Below are 14927 nucleotides of genomic sequence, written 5' to 3' on the forward strand. Positions count from 1 at the left end.
TATGATTGTGGAATCTACTTCTGCGTTTGTTTATTTTTGATGGACCTCTAAGAAGAAGAAGTGTCACACACGAATCCCCACGGGGAAAACAGTGAAATATTTGTCTCAAAATTCCGTACGTAACACCAAGTTGATCAAGTGTGTCCTTATAATTCCGTACGTAACTTTAGTGATACTAGATCACAGGGACTCGAACCCACACTGTAACTTTAGTGATACTAGATCACAGGGACTCGAACCCACACTGTAACTTTAGTGATACTAGATCACAGGGACTCGAACCCACACTGTAACTTTAGTGATACTAGATCACAGGGACTCGAACCCACACTGTAACTTTAGTGATACTAGATCACAGGGACTCGAACCCACACTGTAACTTTAGTGATACTAGATCAAGCTGTTTTTAGAATTCCGTACGTAAATATAAACAAATCAAGCGTGTTTTTATGATTTATGAAACACAAATTGAGAGGTATGTTTGTGTGGATCGTTTTTATGATTGTGTGGATAGTTTTTACGATTGTGGATTCTACTTTACGATTGTGGATTCTACTTTTGCGTTTGTTTATTTTTGATAGAAATTTACCCCCATAGTTGCAGTTCAAAGTGCTTCACAACAGTAAAAAATACAGGCATAAGCGAGCATAAAAAGATAGACAGGTAGAATCACAGTGTTTCACATTAGGATCTAGCATCCCAATAGGCTCTCCGCTTACAGTTTTCAGTAACACAAATAGTAAAAATAGTTTAAAATGATTCAGTTTAAAAATAGTCAAAAAATTATAAAATAGAACGGACATAAAAAATACAGGCATGAGCGAGCATAGCAAGATATGGCAAATCACAGTGTTTCACATTAGGATCTAGCATCCTAATAGGCTCTCTATTCAGTAATACTCCTGTAATTCCCAACATACTTCACAGTACATATTGCTGTAACTTTAGTGATATTAGATCACAGGGACACGAACCCACACTGTAACTTTAGTGATACTAGATCACAGGGACTCGAACCCACACTGTAACTTTAGTGATACTAGATCACAGGGACTCGAACCCACACTGTAACTTTAGTGATACTAGATCACAGGGACTCGAACCCACACTGTAACTTTAGTGATACTAGATCACAGGGACTCGAACCCACACTGTAACTTTAGTGATACTAGATCACAGGGACTCGAACCCACACTGTAACTTTAGTGATATTAGATCACAGGGACTCGAACCCATACTAAATAGTGGGACCTATTGCATGAACAAATAATCACAGTGTTTCACATTTGGATCTAGCAAATAATAAAAATAGTTTAAAATGATTCAGTTTAAAAATAGTCATCAGTAAGAAGTAAAAAGTGCAATAACCGACATATGAATTTGATAGGCAGTGTATAAGAGTAGGCAGGGTAAGAATAGTGCAGGTAAATACAAGTTGTGTCAGGATATCCCTGATGTTTCCTCTTGCCACTAGGTGGTAGCAGATATCTATCAGTGAAATGCCTGAGCAAAGAGATAGGTTTTAAGCTGTCTTTTTTTTTTTTTTTAACTTTATTTTTGAGTGTTTATCGCTTTTCTGGTCAAGCATGACCGACAGTTGTAGGGTGAAACGGGAGAGAGAGCAGGGGGAGACATTCGGCAAATGACGGCGAATCCGGGAATCGAACTTGGAGTCAACCAGATCCGTGACGCAGCACGGAGTCCCGCGCGAGCGCGGTAACATGGTGTGCTACTGGAGCACCCCTTTAAGCTGTCTTTTAAAGATGTCTAGCGAGTTGGCTTCCCTGATGTTTTGGGGTAGTTTGTTCCATAGTTTTGGGGCATAGTTGATAAAGGCTGCATTACCGATCCTCTTTTGACTGCTTCTGGGAGCCTCTAGTAGTCCAGCAGCTGATGATCGCAGTGTTCTTGCTGGTGTGTAATTTATTAGAGTGTTGGCGATGTAGCTAGGTCCCTGTCCATTTAGAGCTTTGTATGTATGTCTAAATGTTACAGGAAGCCAGTGTAAAGCAGCTAAGACTGGACTAATGTGCTCTCTCCTTTTGGTTCTAGTTAGCAGTCGGGCTGCAGAGTTTTGGATTAGCTGAAGCCTCTCTGTGGTTTTCTTAGGGAGACCTGTGAAAAGTGCATTACAGTAGTCTAACCGGCTAGATATGAATGCATGAATTAGCTTCTCAGCATCGTTCTGATTAATAAATGGTCGTACTTTTGCTATATTTCTGAGATGGAAGAACGATGTTTTCGTCACTTTGCTAATATGAGAATTGAAGTTCAGTTCTGAATCTATGATAACCCCAAGACTAGTGACCTCAGATTTGATCCAAGGGGTTAGTCCCCCCAGGTTCTTTATTAATGTTTCTTTTTTAGTTTTGGAGCCGATAATTAGAATTTCAGTTTTGTTCTCGTTTAGTTTCAGGAAGTTCTTACTCATCCATTTATTTATTGCCAGTAAGCAGTCTGTAATGGAGCTAATCGCTGTATCATTTGGTTCAGCAGATATGTACAGTTGTGTATCATCCGCATAGCTATGGAAATCTACATTATGTTCTCTGATGATATCACCCAGCGGTAACATGTAAAGGGAGAAGAGTAAAGGACCTAAGCAACTCCCTTGTGCAACTCCATAGTTGTTGTCGTATATATCAGACATGTGATCTCCTAGTTTAACATAGAATTTCCTCCCTCTGATGTATGTTTTAAACCAGCCCAGCACATGTTCTGAGAAACCGACATGGTTTTCAAGACGATCGATTAGAATATCGTGATCGATTGTATCAAATGCTGCACTGAGATCTAACAGGATAAGGATGGAGATCTTATTCTCGTCAGAGTTTAGTCTGAGGTCACTGATTATTTTGGTGAGGGCAGTTTCAGTGCTATGATATTTTCTGAATCCTGACTGAAATTCTTCTAAGATGTTGTTTTCTTCAAGAAAGGAATTTATTTGAACTGAAACCATCTTTTCAAGTACTTTACTAATGAATGGTAGGTTGGATATTGGACGATAATTTGCCATTTCATTACTATCCAAGTTAGGTTTTTTTACTAATGGCTTTACAACTGCTGTTTTAAAGGCATCCGGGAAAATACCAGTCCTAAGGGAAGTGTTTATGATATCTAGCACAGGGCTCGAAACACTATTAAATACCCGTTTGAAGAAAGCTGTAGGTATAGGGTCAATGTCTGAGGTGGAGGAGTTACATTCTGAGACAGTTTTGCAGAGTACATCTAATGTGATGCATGTGAAACTTCTCATGGTTACATTGCACGGTTTGCCGCAATCAGCTTTATTTCCATCATGAGTAATGCTGGCCCTGATCAAGGTTATTTTGTTGTTAAAGAATAGTGCAAGTTCTTCACACTTAACCGTTGATGACTGAGGAGGTGTAGGGGCAGTGTTGAGTAGTACATTAATAGTGGAAAAGAGGATTCTGGAGTTTCCAGCATTTTCTGTAATGATTTTAGAGAAGTAATCTTTCCTTGCTAAGCGGATGGTTTTATTATAAGCAGTTAAAGCATCTTTGTATATATCACAGCATATGGTGGTTTTTGTTTTTCTCCATTTTCGCTCCGCTGCACGACATTTCCTTTTTTCTTCGTTGACCGTATTATAGTTTAACCAGGGCGAGGCTCTAGTTTTCTTCTTTTTTGTTTTTAATGGGGCGACAGAATTTAATATAGATGACATTGCATCATTGAGATTTTCTACCATTTCATTTAGAGAGCTGTCATGATTGTGTGGTTCATGTAGTCTGATAAGATCAATGAATTTTGATTCAGCTTTGTCGTTTAGGAGCCTCTTTTTAACTATGATTTATTTTTTTTGTTTTAGTAAGGGTTATTTGAGTATCAAAAAATATACAGTGATGGTCGGAGAGAGGTAATTCAGTTATTGAGATATTTGTTATGCTTAGCCCAGTTGTTGTTATAACTAAGTCTAGTGTATTCCCAAGCCTGTGAGTTGCATTTGTTATATGCTGTATTAGGTCAAAGCTATCCAGTAGATTTTTTAGTTCTATAGTTTTGGAGTCTGTTTTCTTATTAAAATGGATGTTCAAGTCTCCATTTAGGATCACCTTATCATATCCGGTAACACATAGTGAGATCAGTTCAGAGAGCTCCTGTATAAATATTGGTGAGTGTCTAGGCGGGCGGTATATTGTGACAATAATAGTTGATTCTGTTTTTAGTTCAATGGCAAGATATTCCATTGACATGAACTCGCCTAGTTCTGTGATTCTAAACAAGACTTTGAGGAGAAGATTGCTGCAACTCCTCCACCCCTTTTATTTTTTCTGGGTATTTGAAAAAAGTTATAGTCTGGTGGACAAGCTTCTATCATTATTGATGTAGCTGTGTCATTATTTAGCCATGTCTCTACTAGGCAGATGCAATCCAAGTTATTTTCTTTAATCAGATCATTTACTAAGAATTTAGAGTTTTATTATTCAGTGATCTGACATTTAGGAAAGCTAATTTTATTTGTTGGACTTCTTTAGAGGAGGTCTGCTTTGGCTTGACCGTGATGGCCCTGAGGTTAATAGCAGGTAAACGCATTGATGGCGTATATTTTTCACCATGCCATTGGCTGGTTATGATTACTGGTATGTTTTGAGAGATGGCATGGCAATTGTGCTATACTGCACTGCACTGACTGTACTGTGCTTTCGGGGACATTTGATCAGACGAGATGGCCTTGTGTGATATGGGGGGGGGGGGGGCGGGGGGGGGGGACGCCTTGTGCTGCTGCACTTCGTGGTGAGATTGTGTCCTTCATGACTATCTCTCGTGCTGGTATGAGCTTAATATTCTTGGAGGCCATCAAGGCATGACGCATGTTTGCTGCTAGGAGCTTTGAACCTAAGCGATTTGGGAAGAAGCCATTTCTTTGAAAACGTTCTGGGTTATTCCAGAAAACATTGAAGTTGTCAATGAATTTCAGGCCGTGTATAAGACATGCAGCCCCTAACCATGAATTAAAATTTAGGAGTCGACTGAATGCTTCTTGTCCTCTGCGAAAGCATGCAATTGGTCCACTGATGGACACATCAGTGTCTATGTACACAGACTGATGTTTGTCTAGTGTGTTCATTAAACGTGTGAAATCGTCTTTCAATGTCTCTGTGCCAGTCTTCTTTCGCAGGATGTCAAACGATCCAGAGTGAATGACAATTTTTGTTATTCCCGGTCTGATTAGTGTTGGAAGTATTTCGGCCAGCTCTTTCACAGATGTATTGTCTAGACAGATATTTTCTGTGTTTGCCATCTCCACATACCTTGTTGTGGAATCTCCAATCAGTATGCAGTCTATTTTCTGTGTGAGGTTAGCATTTTTCTTTCCAACAGTTTTGGGGCCGTTTGTTTTTGGGCTAGGCCTAGTCTGCCGGTTCTTTCCACAGTCCTGTGGCCTTGGTGAAGCCTCGTTAGCCTTCTCAATAGCCGGCATGTTAACGCTGGTCCCGTACCTTCGGCGTTGGCTACCGCGACGTTCTCCTCGGCGCATGATAGTCTCTTCGCTGTTAGCCGTTCGCTCGGTCTGGGTCGTGTTTGCTAGCCATGTCGCTCGTGGCTCTGTTTTCCTCGTCGTCTCGTCGTTAGCGTGTGCTCCGATGTGCCGGCTGTTAGCTTCGCTAGCATTAGCGTGAGCTCCGGCATGCCAGCTGTTTGCTTCGCTAGTGTTAGCGTGAGCTCCGGTATTCTTGCTATTAGCGTCGTTAGCGTGAGCTCCGTTACGCTCGCTGTTTGCTTCGTTAGCGTTGTTAGCCACGCTTCTATGTCTCTTTGCTTTGGGTGTTGATATGCGTGTTTCCGAGAGTAGGTTGAAACTATTTCCTGGCGGTACCGGGGGTGAGGTCCTGGTTCGTTTATTTCTCCTTTTATCCTTGACGGTGGTCCACTGCTTTGGTTTAGCTCCTTGGTTGTGCCAAGGACTGTCTTTTGGGTGGTGCTGTTCTGTAGCTACTAGCATAGATTGAGCAGGTCTCAATCATGGTATTGTTGGCTATATTTGTAGTAGCTTCAAAAATAGAGTCAAGGAGTTGCTCATCCTGCTGTATTTGGTACAGGGTAGAAACCCGAGCCTCCAGCTCTACAATCCTCATACTCATCTTTAAGCAGTTAGTACATTCTGTGGGAGAGCCGAGTCCCGGCATCTTCCCTTATTTCCTGTCTTTTCAGGTTAGGCTAAGCTGAAGCTAAGCTAGGTACTTAGCTGGTGGTGGTGGTGATGATGATGATGATGGTGGTGATGATGGTGGTGGTGGTGGTGATGGTGGTGGTGGTGATGGTGGTGGTGGTGGTGGTGATGGTGGGTCACTCACTTCACAACCGGGGTCTTTATGAAATATCATACAGGAGAGCTGTCCGTCGCTCTCTCCTAAACGGGGCAGCTTCCGTCGCCCCGGAGATGTCCGTTTCTCTCCCCTACACGGGGCAGTTCCGTTGCCCTGGAGCTGTGCTATTACTCACACGACCAAAACCACTGTCGTCTTCCGTCTCGTTAAAACTCAAAATAACAAGGAAAACCTTCCTCGTCTTTCATAAATATCCTTGCCTTCCAACATAGTCCTTTGTGTGTAGCTGATAAGACGGCTCACTATTCCTCTCACGGAGAATCTTGCTACTCGTCCTTTCGACTGTGGTAAAAAATCTGAATAGATACGAAAATTCACAGTTCTGGAGAAGTACCATAGGAACTGGGAGTTAACATACAGAGTAATTAAAGTTGAAAGGGCTGTAATAAATCATTATAATAGCGATAGGCAAAAGCAGCGGAGCGGAGCGACAGTGAAAGCAGCTTGCTTTTGATTAGAATCGCCTGCTGTTTGATTAGAATCACCTGCTGTTTGACTACAATCACCTGCTGTTTGATTAGAATCACCTGCTGTTTGATTAGAATCACCTGTTGTTTGATTATAATCACCTGTTGTTTGATTACAATCACCTGCTGTTTGATTAGAATCACCTGCTGTTTGATTAGAATCACCTGTTGTTTGATTATAATCACCTGTTGTTTGATTACAATCACCTGCTGTTTGATTACAATCACCTGATGTTTGATTAGAATCACCTGTTGTTTGATTACAATCACCTGCTGTTTGAGATGTGTCTGCGATGGTACACTATGAATACTGACAGCAAGGTGGATTTTTTTCCCTATTCTGTCTGTACGTGCATTTTTGCACTTGTCTGCACAGGAAGGTGTTGTGAACCACAGAGGTGACGTGGAGGTTCTGTGGAGCTCAGCAGCAGTTCTTTCCGTTTCCTGCCTCTAAGCCCCCTCCTCTCCCCCCTCTGCACCCGTCATAGTGACGCTGTGTGTCGTTAATAATATCTGGTCTGAAAGTCTGGTATTATAGTAACACTGTGTGTCGTTAATAATGTCTGGTATAAGGGGCGGCTACGTGGCGTAGTGGGCAAGGCGCTCGCCACGAATGCGGAGACGCTGGGCTCGCCTGTTCGAGCCCAGCGCTCCACATTGCTTTCAGTTTGGCTGGTCGTCCATACTAATACACATTGGCCGTATTAGGGGGTGGGAAACTGATGGGTGGGGATCGGGCGTTGTGGACAGCGACTCCTACAGGTCGGTTGGTGCGCCTGCGCAGTAGAATCAGGAAGTGTCGGGGGCAGCGTGAGCCTCCCACGCGTTACTCCTCGCCACTGAGAGATCGAGCTGCGCAGGTGAAAAGATGCGACTGCTGTTACCTCAAGTACCGGAGGGGACTTGTGCTATGTATGACTTAGTCCACATTGCAGCCGGCTTGTGGGAGGCAAGAAACAGCGTTCGTGACAGGGGAGGGTAGAATTGGATGATACGAAATTGGAATGGGAGAAAATATAGAAAATGGGAGAAAAAGTGGGTAAAAAAAAAATAATGTCTGGTCTGAAGGTCTGGTATTATAGTAACACTGTGTGTCGTTAATAATGTCTGGTCTGAAGGTCTGGTATTATAGTAGCGCTGTGTGTCATTAATAATGTCTGGTCTGACGCGTGGCACAGATAACAGCGCCAACACCACCAAACCGGCACAGAATATCACCAGACCCTCACCCGCACCTTGTGTACACTGTTTATTTTTCTCATATTCTTATATTCAGAGTTAATTATATTGTTTACACTGTTTATTTTCTCATATTCTTATATTCATGTTTTATCTTATTGCCTATATTTATGTCTTTCATCTATTACCCTGCCCATACCTGTACCTCCCCTCCCCCATGCTGCTACGACGCCCACATTTCCCCAAGTCGATCAATAAAGGAATGTCTTATCTTGTGTTCAGCTAGCCTGATCCCAGCCCTGATAGAAAAGGCTACATCATTTTCTTCTTTTCAGTCTACATGGATTGAAACATTAAGTCCAACAAACGCTGTGTTGAAAACCACAGAATAACAAAAAGCAACATATTCCTCTTTTTGACTGTCAACACTTGTCGCTTCAAGGTGAGTACTTTATTATTATTATTATTATTATTATTATTATTATTATTATTATTATTATTATTATTATTATTATTATTATTATTATTATTATTATTATTATTATTATTATTATCTTTTCACATTTTTATATTCAGATTAAATTGTATTGCCTATATTTGTGTCTTTCTAGTCTACTATTACCCTGCCCATACCTGTACCCCCCCCCCCTCCCCCATGCTGCTATGACACACACATTTCCCCAAGGGGATCAATAAAGGAATATCTTATCTTATCTTATAACATCCACACATATTATTATTAACTTGTTTTTATTTTACTGCAACGTGCTGAAATGGTATAAATCTTAAAAGTTACAAAAAGGGTGTATTTACAAATGACGGTTCTTCTCTTCAACAGGTGTTTACAAAGATCCATTATCGATACAAAAACATGTTTACATTGCTTATGGACACAATTCCAAAACACGACACATACAAAACATGACTGCTTAAAGGAACACTCCACAACATTATAGGGAATCCGCTTACCCATCTTCTCCAGAGTCAGACGAGAAGATAGATACTAGTTTCCTCTCTGTGCGTTCAGTAGAAAGCTATCCTAGCCTACCACTAGCCTAGCTTAAAACTCTGGGAGAGGTGTTTTTGGCCAACAGCTAGGCTAGCTGATCCAAATCTGCGTCCATTCATTTGTGCTAAGCTAGGCTAGCTTGCAGCCGGATAGCTTTCTACTGAACGCACAGAGAGGAAACTGGTATCTATCTTCTTGTCTGACTCCGGAGAAGACGGTAAGCACATTCCCCATAATGGTGGCGTGTGCCTTTTAAGTTATAAAATACAATATCAAATATTAACAACATGCACTTAACACTTTGGCTGCCATGGGTTAAATTCATTATCAACGTAGGTTGCCGGCTCTATTTGTCTATAGAGAAAGTCCCCTTCTTTGCAGGGCTATAACTTTTTAAATTCTATTGCTACATTGCCATTATTAGGGCCCATTCAAAGTCCTATATGTATTGTTCATTGTGTAGCAACGTTAAACTTTTTCATTAACATATTCATAGTAAAGTATGGTCTAATGTATAAGTATGTTTTCATCTCTTTCTGCAGCTTTCTCCAGAACGTGATCTATAGCCCCAAATACATTATATTGATGATGCAATACAGTTTTATGGCAATCAGCGCGATATAAAAAATTCCAACTAGACGTACTTCTAGAAGTTACTACACGTCATCTGATGTTGACCGGATGGGCTAGGGGGCATTTTTATAATTCCGTGGGCAGCGTTATACCAATCATCTAATGTGGGTCAAATGTTGATAATAGCAGTTAGTATCGAAGACGGTAACTTTACACGCTAAAACTCACCCCAGTCTCCGCGCGCCGTTGGGCGATCATCGTAGAGTAGAAATTTTATCATTATGGGATGTAGATTTACCCGGTCCATCTCCAGCTTGTATAATGGTATATACGTCCAAATCATGTTGTTTATCGAGTTATTGGCAATCGATCGCTATGTAGTGTGTCGAGATCGAGTCCCGGGACCTATTAGCGAGTGCCCGGAAGTAATACGGCCGTCCAGCACAACCTCTACGGCACTTCCTGTTAAGCGATTTGCGCCGATCGGCCACCAGATGGCGCTCCTGAACCGCCAGAGAGCTCAGTGGGTCCTCCTGGTGGATCTCAGGCCAGCGGAGGGGACATATGAATCCGATCCCAGATTTTTGAAATATTGATATTAAAGACGCTGTAAGGCGTCTTCGGCAACTTGAGCATGGCCGGGAATGACGTGTTTAGGCGTTTCCCGGCACCCAAAGTGTTAATGCTCCTATGGTAGCATCCTCTTCAGTATAACTCAATGTCTGCTCACAGATGGAATTGGACTGGCTCTTCTTGTGGACTTCAGGAGGTCGGGGGTCAAGGACTACAGCCCCCTCAGCATCGACGGGGCACCGGTTGAGAGAGTCAACAGCTTTAAGTACCTCGGAGCCTACATATCCGAGGACTTGACATGGACCACACACATTGACAGTGTTGTGAAGAAGGCACGACAACGCCTCTACTTCCTCAGGCGCCTAAGGAAGTTCCAAGTCAGTCAGAAGATCCTTAAGAACTTCTACTCATGTACAATAGAGAGCATCCTGACTGGCAACATCACCTCCTGGTTTGGGAATAGCACTGCACAAGACCGAAGCAGACTAAAAAGAGTGACACGTTCAGCCGAACGCACAATTGGAGGGGGGCTCCCCACCCTCCAGAACATTTACAACAAGCGGTGCAGGGGCAAGGCTAAGAGAATCATTAAAGACTCCAGTCACCCGAACAACTGCCTCTTTGAACTGCTGCGGTCAGGCAAGCGATACCGGAGTCTCAAGGCGAGCACAGAAAGACTCAGAAGAAGCTTCTATCCCCAGGCCATCAGGCTGCTCAACGAACAATGAACACTACACAACAACAACCATCAAACGCACATAGCATACACATCCACACGCACACATTCACTTTAAACAAACACACTGTAGCACCCACTCCCTACACTTTATATTTATTGATGAAGGATTGCACTACAACTCGTACACCTTACTGTAAATTGTACCTAAATTGTACCTCATCCCATTTCTGCTTTGCACTATATAGTATTGTACATTAGTACACTGCATAGTATTGTATATTATATGGTAACTCAGTTACGTCTATTCTGCATCGAACATTGTACATATGTCTATACTGAACACTGGGACCTCATTTTCTACTTCTAATTTACATGCTATACTATGTTATTTGATACTATCTTGTCTAGCACAGTCTCTGGAGCGTAACAGTAAGAAGCATTTTGTATGAAAGTATTCTGTACTTCTGTATGACAACTATTAAAGAAACTTGAACTTGAAACTTGCACATTGCCCTTTTCTGAATACAGAAACGTCTTTTGACACAAATTATTTCTAAATTTGGCAAATCACAGCTGAGTCTGTCCTCTTGAGATGAGACATTTAGACACGAAGGACCCTTTGTCAAACCCATCATATGAACACCAACATAAACCGAGATTAAGACGAGGGGATGTCTGTGTCTGACCTCCTTTAATTCCTTTAGCTGTGTGTGTGGAGTGCCGTCTACATGGAAACTGAGTGTTTCATTGTCCTGGCCTCTATACAGGTTCAACAGAGTCTGTTTCATTGTCCTGGCCTCTATACAGGTTCAACCGAGTCAGTTTCATTGTCCTGGCCTCTATACAGATTAAACAGAGTGTGTTTCATTGTCCTGGCCTCTATACAGGTTCAACCGAGTCTGTTTCATTGTCCTGGCCTCTATACAGGTTCAACCGAGTCTGTTTCATTGTCCTGGCCTCTATACAGATTCAACAGAGTCTGTTTCATTGTCCTGGCCTCTATACAGGTTAAACAGAGTCTGTTTCATTGCCCTGGCCTCTATACAGGTTCAACCGAGTCTGTTTCATTGTCCTGGCCTCCATACAGGTTAAACCGAGTATGTTTCATTGTCCTGGCCTCCATACAGGTTCAACAGAGTCTGTTTCATTGTCCTGGCCTCTATACAGATTAAACCGAGTCTGTTTCATTGTCCTGGCCTCTATACAGGTTAAACAGAGTCTGTTTCATTGCCCTGGCCTCTATACAGATTAAACAGAGTCTGTTTCATTGTCCTGGCCTCTATACAGATTCAACCGAGTCTGTTTCATTGTCCTGGCCTCCATACAGGTTCAACCGAGTATGTTTCATTGTCCTGGCCTCCATACAGGTTCAACAGAGTCTGTTTCATTGTCCTGGCCTCTATACAGATTAAACCGAGTCTGTTTCATTGTCCTGGCCTCCATACAGGTTAAAAGCTTAAGGATTGCCACCAAGCTTCTCGGGGTCCATGGCGTCCCGGACAGCATCAGCCCCCGGCCTTCTCCCCCTCTGGGTTAACCGCCAAGACGACGTCCGACGAGTTCTTGGAGTTGTGCATCTTGTGCCGGCCGCTGTCGGCAGAGCGCAGGCGCCCGAGGACCAGCTCCTTGCGGACGCTCTCGCTGGAGAGCACGTAGAGGATGGGGTTGATGGCGCTGTTGAAGGTGGAGAGGCCCAGGGAGATGGTGTACGGCATGTAGATGCGCTTCTCGAAGTGGCACTCCTCCAGCGGGGGCAGGTGGGACTGCAGCGCGCGCAGCAGCAGGATGACGTGGTACGGCGCGAAGCAGACGAGGAAGAGCGCCACGACCGCCACGGCCAGGGAGCGCACGCGTCTCTTCTGGCACGGCCGCAGCCCCGTTCTGGCGTGCACGTTGGCCAGGATGCCGTGGTTGGTGAACACCAACACGGCCAGCGGGATCAGGAAGCCCACCACGAAGCGGGCGTAGTTGAAGCCCATCACGGTGGGCGAGCCGGCGGTGGGCTCGAAGCAGCGGCGCTGGCCCTCGGCGCCGTCGCCCTCCGGCATGGTGAACACGGGGATGTGGCCCAGCGCCACGGTCAGCACGATGCCCGCCGCCACGTACGCCGCCCGCCGCTGCTGCCGCAGGCCGCGCGACTCCAGGGCGTAGACCACGGCCACGTAGCGGTCGCTGGAGATGCAGCAGAGCAGGAAGATGCTGATGTACATGTTGTTGAAGAAGATGTAGCCCGTCCACTTGCAGGCCAGCGAGCTCCACGGCCACCAGTGGCCCCGGCTGACGTAGTAGGCCCAGGCGGGCAGCGTGCCGAGGTACATGAGGTCGCAGAGCGACAGGCTCCACAGGTAGATGCCCAGGACGTTCTTGCGGCGCACCTGCAGCCACGTCAGGTAGACGGTGGCGAGGTTGGCGGGCAGGCCCACGAGCAGCACCACGCTGTAGAGCGCCACCAGGGCCACGGCGTCCTCCTGGTACGGCGGCACGCAGTCGGCCACGCTGTCGTTGGCGGCCGCCATGTCGCCCTGCGTCACGGCCAGCTCATGCATGGTTTCTGGAGGGGGGCACAGAGATGGATACGGGGGGTCAGTCACGTCGTGCGGGTGTTATAGTAGTGTGCTGCGGAGGGCATGAGGCTTAGAAGAGAACACAGACACAAGACACTACTTTCCAATGTCGAGTTTTCACAGTATGGATACTCTACGTAGTATGAATACTCTATATAGTATGAATACCCTACATAGTATGAATACCCTACATAGTATGAATACTCTATATAGTATGAATACTCTATATAGTATGAATACTCTACATAGTATGAATACTCTACATAGTATAAATACCCTACATAGTATGAATACCCTACATAGTATGAATACTCTATATAGTATGAATACTCTATATAGTATGAATACTCTATATGAGATGGATACTCTACATCAGGGGTTCTCAACCTTTCTGCTGCCAAGGCAACCCCTGTGTCCAATAAAATATTCCAGGGCACCCCTACATACGATAAAGACTTTTCCGGTCCTGTCTTTTTTGCTACAATGATGACAAAAGTGCTTGCTTTCAAAATAAGGTCTAAACGGCGTTTCAGGTCTAAATGGCTTAGTACTGTTGACATTACACTGCTTTTAGTAGTAAATCAAATAGCATATATTTTTAAATAAAATTACAGAAAATTATCACTAAAGTGCTATCTGTTACAGATGCACTGTTTTCCATAAAAATTGCATATTTGGATAAGTGTGACCATTTCTCAAAAACAGAAAATCATGTATTTCTTTTAAATACAGAAAAGGATCACCAAGTTACCATTTCTCAAAAAATATAAATAAATACAGAAGACTAGACAATTCCGCGCGGGGAAATTGTGAAAGTGTGGGTGATGCCTGTGCACCGCCGGCCAACGGGAGAGGGTCTGTATTCCTCCGGAGGACAGCTAGCTAGCCGTTGTGGACACTCACCTTTCTAGACAGTCGGCCAAGCATCTTGTATGAGAAATGGACCAAAATGTCGCTTTGTAGCCAAGCGGTCCTGTTCCAAGATGCACAATGAGAAAGATCTGTTAAAGATCTTCTTCTTCTTCTTATTTGAATTTCCGGCAGTGTAGACGCATCGTGGCGTATTACTGCCCTCCGCAATTCTTGCTTCGCCCACACTTGAGAAAGTTTACACTCCTCTTCTTCTTCTTCTTCTCATCTTCAAAACACATTACTATCGTGTCTGTCTCCTTCTTCTCTGCTCCTCTTGTCTGTCTCCTTCTTCTCTGCTCCTCTTGTCATACAATCACAATACAAACACCATCTCCTCTCTTGGAGGGCCCCCCCACGAGGGGGAACCCTACATCTCATCCACACTGCTAGCTCTTCTTCTCTTCTTCTTCTTCTTATTTGAATTTCCGGCAGAGTAGACGCATCGTGGCGTATTACTGCCCTCCGCAATTCTTTTTATGGGCTCTTCTTCTTCTCCTTCTTCTCCTTCTTCACCTTCTTTTTCTTCTTCTACTGGACCCCGTCATCAACTACATTGTCCATTGGAGTGCAGCTACTGCTGCTACTTCCTGCCTGAGCCCCCCTCCGCGGGACCCTCCT

At 43.9% G+C, this 14927-nt stretch overlaps 1 protein-coding gene across 1 annotated transcript; it reads right to left on the minus strand.

Annotated features, from left to right (window-relative positions):
• Positions 1-12338: 12338 nt before the first annotated feature.
• LOC311228202 (putative G-protein coupled receptor 132) lies at positions 12339-13379 on the minus strand (the record flags this gene model as incomplete). The annotated part of the gene is made up of 1 exon (XM_084314113.1): positions 12339-13379. One exon carries the CDS (start codon positions 13377-13379, stop codon positions 12339-12341), a length of 1041 nt encoding a protein of 346 aa, XP_084170239.1.
• Between the last annotated feature and the right edge of the window lie 1548 nt (positions 13380-14927).

Source organism: Notolepis coatsorum (genome assembly GCF_963971535.1).
Source record: "Notolepis coatsorum genome assembly, chromosome: 5".
Lineage (NCBI taxonomy): Eukaryota > Metazoa > Chordata > Actinopteri > Aulopiformes > Paralepididae > Notolepis > Notolepis coatsorum.